The sequence below is a fragment of the Cyprinodon variegatus genome, unplaced genomic scaffold, assembly GCF_000732505.1.
Source record: "Cyprinodon variegatus isolate N-32 unplaced genomic scaffold, C_variegatus-1.0 Scaffold446, whole genome shotgun sequence".
NCBI classification, from domain to species: Eukaryota; Metazoa; Chordata; class Actinopteri; order Cyprinodontiformes; family Cyprinodontidae; genus Cyprinodon; species Cyprinodon variegatus.
This window is the reverse complement of record NW_015150899.1, coordinates 616,753-624,843: the sequence shown is the minus strand read 5'-3', so window position 1 is coordinate 624,843 and position 8,091 is coordinate 616,753. Positions and strand designations below refer to the sequence as shown.

Here is an 8,091-nt window from a genome sequence, read left to right as displayed (position 1 = left end):
AGCACATTCCAAAGCAGCTTGATGTTCCTGTGACTACAGTTGCACATATTATTCAGAGATTTAAGATCCAGAAGACTGTAGACAACCTCCCTGGAGGTGGATGAAATAGGAAAATTGGTGACAAATCAAACAGGAATAGAAACAAAAGAGCTCTGAAAAACTTCTAAAGAGATTAAAGATGAACTCAAGGAACATTAGTGTTAGGTCATACCATCTGTTGTTGTTTCAGCCATAACTGACTCAATCAGAGATTACCTAGAAGGACACCGTTGTTAAAACAAATCATAAAAAACAGACTGGAATTTGTCAAACCACACGTTAACAAGCCATGAAGCCTCTGGTAGAATGTCCAATGGACAGAGGAGACAAAATTGTTACTTTATGCCAAGGAACATCAGCTTTATGTTCACAGATGGAAAAATGAAGCGTATCAACAGGAGAGCTTTGTCCCTGTTGTGAAACATGGAGGAGATTCTGTTAATTTCTGGGACTGCTTTGAAATCTCCAGAATATCAGGGGATTGTAGAGAGAAATGTGCTGCTCAGTGTCAGACAGCTTGGTCTCTGTCACAGGTCAACAGGATAATGACCCAAAAGACACAGATAAAAACAGCCAAGAATGGCTAAAAGGGAAACTTCGGACTATTCTAAAGGGGCCTTCTATGAGTCTGGACCTAAATCCTATTGAGCATATTTTAGCTCTCCTCTCATTAACTGAGAAGCATTTTATTGATTTATTTATAGTTGATTGGCTAATCATTATTTCACATATCATAAAATAAACTTAAAGCGGAGTTAACTGAACTTTCGGTCAGTTTTTCTAATTCTGCACAGGCATATTATTGGACAACTCGTTACCATTGATACTAACTTACCAACCATTTAAAGCTCCTATCCCTTAATAAATTCATATTTATTAAAAAAACATAATTATTTATTATTATTCTGTTAGAAAGTTAGAAATTACTTATATTATGAAGATTCACCAATAGATATGCTTATCTTTAATTAACAATTGTTTTATATTGTAATAAATTATCAATAATGATATTTATTACTGGCTTCATTAGGTGCTTAGAGTTGAATTAGTATATGGCCTAATATTACTGATCACTTTTAAGGGGTCTTTTATCATAAAATGTTATTGTATGAATAATCGTTTACTTATTATTGATGAACTTTTCATTTCTAAAATAACTACTTTTAATGGTGATTAACTGGTAACAGTTTAAGTGTCTGTTTTGTTTTCTCTTTATTAGCCATTTATAAGGGGGTTTGTCCTTCTTTTCCAAGAAATACCAAGAATTTTCAGTCCTTGTACATGATTTTGTTTTACTGTAGTTTGGTGTTCGATTTTAATTTGTCCAGGTTTCATTTTGGATTCCTATTAACAACTATTGGGATTCCTATTAACAACTATTGATCAAACAGATATTAACAGGAAAGTAGCAATATATCAATCAGTCTGATGACTGGAATCTTCCTGTTGTTGTGATCCAGTATGTGAACCCAGCCTTTGAGAGGATGATGGGATACCACAGGGGGGAGCTGATTGGGAAGGAGCTGACTGAACTTCCCAAGAGCGACAAGAACAGAGCTGATCTGCTTGATACAATCAACACTTGCATCAAAAAAGGCAAAGTGAGTTTTTCAGCCATTTTCAGCCAGAGTCGGTTTTTCTTTCCAAGTCGGGGTGGTTTTCATCAGCCTGATGTATCTGTTGTGTCTAAAGGAATGGCAGGGCATTTACTTTGCTAGGAAGAAGTCAGGCGACAGCATTCCACAACAAGTGAAGATACTACCTGTCATCGGCCAAGGAGGGTAAGCTTCGTTTACGCCATATATAGCTTCTGTAGCTTAACTTAAATTCAAAGATCTCTGAGCTATTCCTATCCTTCTTCCAACAGAAAAATACGACATTTCGTTGCCATCAAGCGAGCTCACACCGACAACAATAATCAGGTGAATAATTGTTTTTTTTTTTCAGTTGTCTGTTGGGTTCTAAACAGTCTTATAGGCAGAAATACAGGTAAGTGACCATGATAATCTGATGGAAGGGAAACAGCAGATGGAATGCCAACGAGATGCGGCAGAAGCCGCCCAGAGCCTTCCCAATGCAACAGCCCCAGTGAACAGGCAGGAGTCCGTGCCAAGTCAGGGAAAAAGTCCAGAACAGGAAGATTCTGAGATCCAGGAGTCCGTAACCCGGTCAGGGGCTCCGATCCAAACAGGAAAAGACAGATCCGGGGTTCCAGGAATCCCCCGAGCGTTCAGGCAGAATCAGAGCTCCATGAGCTCAGGCAGACATGCTCAGATGGAGACAGGCGGGCTCAGTAGTTGAGAGGCAGAGACAAGACATGGTACCAGGAGAACTGCGGAACTTTAAACTAGCCCCCTCCACTGAGCCAAAACATGAACAAGGCGCGCTCAGCAGGCAAGAGCCAGGACACACCAAGACAAGACTACAAGCCCTCTCTAACCACTGGCCACCAGGAACGAAAACTAGACCTAAGGCATAAGTCAAACTTAAAAACACTAACTAAAATTTACAATGAACCCGATAGCTGGGTTGAACCGTATGCAAAGCAGAAGGAGCAGGTGGATAAGACTAATGATAATTGGTGAGCTGCGAGGGTTTGGCAGGTGAATGAAGTGAGCAATTAGATCATCTATCAGGGTAGATCATGACAACATCATCCTCTAATCTGAAAAAAAAAAAAAAATCAAGAACAGATGTCAGAGAACAAAGTCTCCGATGTGTGATCTTGAGAAGGGCAACTGAGCATTTTCGAAAGTTTTGTGGGCTCCATTTAACAACAATGAGAGCATTTATCCACAAAGTTTGAAAACATAAAACAAGTCTTCCATTCACAACAAAAGCAACATCTAAGGTATCTGAAAGCCTTTTTAAAGGTCTGATCAGTGATCAGTGGAAAAAACTGTTTACAATTGACCAAGACAAAAGCGGAGATTTATGGAAAGTTTGTGCCAGATTGCTGGTATTTGCGTTTCACCAAAAGAACACCTTAACTATTGTTCAGCAGGTAGTAGTAGTAGCATGTTGATGTGGGGGATGCATTGTTGCTTTATGACCTAGAGAACTGGTCACAGTAAATAGTACCGTGGATTCTGCTCTGTACCAGAAAATCGGGCTTAGACAAGCTTTCCTGTGTTGTCAAAAGCACACTGGGAAATCCAGTTCTGATTGTAAAAAATACACTGATATTAAAGACTTAACGCTAGTTATCACAAATACTTATTAAAAGTGTCTTTTCTGTTCCCTCAGGTTGTATTTTATCTAAACACATTATGAAAGATAATCAAGAAAACTAAAACAGGACCAATTGTTTATCACAGGACTACACTGAAAAAGTTTGAGGTTGGAATAAATGGACTTGTTGGGGACATGGCCCGACATGGTGGCAGGACTGCAGGGCACTGTGCATTTAGCAGGAAGCAGACGTGTTGCTGCTCTCAGCCGAGTTCCAGGCCAATACCGTCATAGCATGCTAAGCCGCAGCTTAGCACTAGGATCTCCCTCTAACGCCTACCAAGGCTAGAAAGCAGGTGCCAAAGCTATTTTTATATCAGGAGGTGCTGCACAGAAAGCGGCTTTAGCTCATTGTTCTGTTTCATGCTTTGGACACAAGGTGAGTCAGCTGCTGTCAAAGCTGAAAATCCAACCATAACAGCTTCTGGGGGAATGAAACTGCTTGGACATGGTAGCGACTGATCCTGTTGTTGAATTGTAAACCTTTGAAAGAAGATAGTTTCTATTTCCCTCCTTGCTATACCTTGTATTTTAATATTCACTTTTAGCTCTCAATAGCCACATTTTTTACACCTAAAAGTCAATCTATATCCTGTACACAATCTTTTGAGATACACAGTGACTATTACATATCTCTGCATGTTTATTTGTCAGCGCTATGCAAAGGTACAGAGAGTGACTGAGTGAGGAAAATCTTCTATAACCAGATTAGTGGCTCTGCGCATCCATAACTATGTAACCTTGGCGTGACAAACACAGCGTACCGTACAAACTGTCCCCTGCAATTGTGAGCCTCAAGTTTGAACATCAGAAGCAGCAAACAAAATAAAGCGCTCTCAGTAGCCGAAGGACGAAGAAGAAAATCGCTGAGTAGCTGGAACTGTTGGAGACAGATCAGAAGAATTATCCTAATCAAACCATGAGCAGATCGGCATCATTATGAGCACTGCGGTTACATCTATTTAATACGTTTCTGACCTGATTTGACTGGAAATTTTTTCTTCTATTTAGCTAACTCCGGCCTGGGGTTGTGCTGCATAGAGTATTGCCTTTATGGGGTCTGTGGAAGCAAATTAGTCCCAATTTTTTTATGAAATTGTTTAAAAGAAATGCTTTTTTATTTTCAAAATGAAGGAGCATTTTTACAAATAAAATAAACTACGTCAAACTACGTCTCTCTCCAGCGCTTCTGGGAATTGAATCAAATAGATTTATGGAGCACTTTTTCATATTGATTTATTAGCATTTAATTTATGAGTCATTATTTGCAGCTTTGACTTAAAAAAATTCTGTTAGACATTAAAATTTATAGATGATTTTTGGTCACTTTTTCCTGGTATATCTTAATAAAACTGAATTTTAAACATTTTTTATTTATAAATTGAGGTAAAATAATGGAGCTTTGACTTGCATTAAAGAAATATTTCTTCTGATGCATTTTAATGCACAAATCTGGCCTCTGAAAATGATTTTTGGAAGTTTTTTCTTTTGAAAATGAAGTGCAAGCATACCTTTCTTCAATTATTTTAATGACGTACCAAAAACAGTAGTCTTAGAGAAGAAATTAAAAACACAGTTTGGATGATCTATCAGCAGTTTTATTCATGAGTCAAAAAAAGTAGCTATGGCTTTCAATAAAAAATTCTTTTTGTCTTTTGGTAACTTAAGCTGGGACATCTTTTGAAATGTAAATATAAAGTTGTATTTTATTTATCTTTTAAGTCGTTTACAAATTGAATCGGAGAACAAAATAAAAAAATGGTGTGTGAATGTTTTACTTTAAATTTATTTTTAAGACCAAAAGGTGCAGCTTTATTTTGAAAATGAAAAAAACATCTCTTGTGATGAGTTTTAGTTAGAATATTTGCTTCTATCTGGTTGTCTTTAACATTTTTTTTTTTTGGCTCTGTGATGGAGATGTTACCTGATTAAACCTACTTCTCTCATATTTCAACTCCAATTGTCTCCTGCTCTGTTTCTGTCAGATCCTCAAGACCAACAAGGAAGATAGATGCAGTGGGGACCATTCCCAATCAGGTAACAGATTTATGTGTCTTAACTAGTGTCTACATGTAGAGTATGCCTTTTAGCAAGCTGATCACCAAGTTAAGGTCAGATTTACCCACAATTATGCAAAAATATTCCTTTGGACCTTAACAAATAATATTTATCATTTATAAATAGGTATTTTAAGCCCAAAATACCGAAGGTTGTTAAACATAATATATGTGTATACTCCTTTATTAATTCCCAATGCTGTAACACTATCATATATATATATATATATATATATATATATATATATATATATATATATATATATATATATATATATATATATAGTGTTTATTTATTTTCCCTCAGGAGTCAAATTATTCGAAGCAGAGATCCTTTGTCACCTAATGACACCCTATCCTTAGAAAGACACCGGTTTAGTGTGACTTAAATAACCCATTTAAATTAGACTTTATGCACACATTTATTTTTATTTATTTTATTTATTTTTTTACAGTGTCCTGTCTGGCAATGTGGCAATAAGAATAATTGTCTTGATGCCCAACAGATTTCACTTTCACAAGTGGAGCAGTATGGCAATGGCCACTTGTGAAAGTTTATATGGACACTGCAATGTAAATAGAGCAGAAAAACTGAAGAAGAAAAGGAAAAAAGAAAAACAAAAAGAAAAGATGAAAGAAAGATGCACACATTTAAGGGAAAGACTTAATACATATTTAGGTTCCTAAAAGGCAGAGCAAAGAGCTTGGCCTTTCCAAAGTCCAAAGTTGTAGCAAAATGAGAAGGAACCTTGATAAAGAAAACAACCTGCTAAAAATGGACTGGGATGTTAGGGAAGCTTGAATTGATTATTTTTTTCTGGTGAATTTTGGTGGTAAACTAGAAAGGGCAAGTGCTTTCCCACACTAGAAGTCAAAGAGCTTTTTTTATTTATCAAACAGAGGGTTTCTTGAAAAAAAAAATACAAAAACACCCATTTACTGGACATGATGGGTGTGGTTGTTTCTGTTTTGTGCAATCTGTGTGTGGATTAAAATAAATTGTTTTTACTATTGTATAAATTGATAGTTTTCTAGTCAAATTTGAGTCTGAAAATGAAAAACTAAAGTATGAATAACTAAAGAACCTTCAGGACAGTCATCTTAAAAGAAGTTACAGCATAATCTAAAATCCCACTAACGTATATAGAGATGTTTTTATGATAGAAACAAGCAATAAGTCATCTCTTTATCTTCCTGTACAGAGTGCCATTCACTTCGTCACAGAGACAGAAGGAAAGATTCAATCGATGCCAGATCGGTCGGTTCCCGTGGCAGTGACGGTGGGTCAGCTCAAATGTTTTCTTTTTGTTTGTTTTGGCCTGTTTTACCCAATAGAGCAGCATTGGTTCCACAGTGTGAAGCAAACATTGGAGCTACATCAGAAAGTGAGTCAGTGTCATGGTCGGTACTTGGAGCTGAAGAGATGCGAGATGTTATAGACTGAATCGCCTTTACCCAGCCACCGCTGCTATTTTCAGATAGCTCTTCTCCATGCAGCTCCTCTTCTTCTCTGTCCACATGACTTCCTAATTCCCTCCTATATAGTCTTGTAAATGTTTATGATCAGAACTCTCTAATCTTTGTTTTTTAGTCTGCATTTTTAACAAAGTTCACATATACTGGAACACAGACTCCCAAAGTGGGGGTCAGGACCCCCCTGGGGCAAAAAAACCGAGTGAGGGGGGTTATGAGAGGATTTTCTCATTCATTTAGATATTTAGGACCAGAATACGTAAATGGGAATGTCTCATTAAATAAATAGTAAAAAACCTTATCTATTTGTTTATTTATTTATATCCAATATATGATTCAAATGTTAAATATACCATAAAGTTGTATATTGCACAAAGTAATAACTAAATTTCCAACTACATAACCAAAACTAATTTATAGAAAAATGTATTGAATTATTAAATGGCATTGACATTTTTAAATGAATTTAACCAATTAACTATATACATATAAATTAATATAAAGTAATTCTATGAATTTAGTTTTCTGCTTTGTTTTTCTCAGATCACAGGCTGATATGTTTGGGGATCACTGTACTAGAAACATATAGACCAATTTTACTCTGTACTCAAAATCATTTCTTCTTTCCTTACAGCTCCTAGTTTACAGAATCGAAGATATTCCTCTGTCGCCAGGATTCATTCGATGACAATCGAGGCCCCCATCACCAAGGTACACAACTTAGACCCCCTGCATATGGTATTAAATCATTTATTTCTACAATTACTGATAGAGTAATTTTTATTTATTTTAAATTTAACACATTTTGCAAAGATTAGTGGTCAGCGCTGTGGCTAAAAAAAAACCCAAACAATTTACATGTTGATTGTGGGTGAAACTTATGAAACATTTAACCAATTCTTAATAGAATATATTATAGGTTTGAACCAGATGTTATATGTATTTGATCCTGGTTGGACTGGAGTAGATGCACAACAAAAATATTATGTTGTTTTTTAATGTTTTATGTTGTGTAATCACTATGAGGGGAAAAAAAGTTTTAGAACAGGATTTAAAATTTGTTGTATTTTTATTTGATTGTAGTATAAAATTTATTGTTATGATGAAAATGTGAATTTATCATGATGCTTTTAAAAAAAACAAAAGCTGACTTTGTCTTTAGATTTGCTGTTTTAACTGTTTCTTTCACTGTTTACAGAACATCAATAACTATCAATATATTGTATATATATATATATATATATATATATATATATATATATATATATATATATATATATATATATATATA

General features: G+C 35.6%; 1 protein-coding gene across 2 annotated transcripts in view; it reads left to right on the top strand.

Moving 5' to 3' along the window:
• pde8b (phosphodiesterase 8B) overlaps nt 1-8,091 on the top strand; it is a 75,493-nt gene that overhangs the window by 46,261 nt on the left and 21,141 nt on the right. For both annotated transcript variants that reach the window (XM_015389041.1, XM_015389042.1), the window contains exons 8-13: nt 1,500-1,640; nt 1,732-1,820; nt 1,907-1,961; nt 5,256-5,307; nt 6,530-6,607; nt 7,435-7,511. In XM_015389041.1, the coding sequence (XP_015244527.1) occupies nt 1,500-1,640; nt 1,732-1,820; nt 1,907-1,961; nt 5,256-5,307; nt 6,530-6,607; nt 7,435-7,511 (492 nt within the window). The remainder of the gene's footprint in view (nt 1-1,499; nt 1,641-1,731; nt 1,821-1,906; nt 1,962-5,255; nt 5,308-6,529; nt 6,608-7,434; nt 7,512-8,091) is intronic.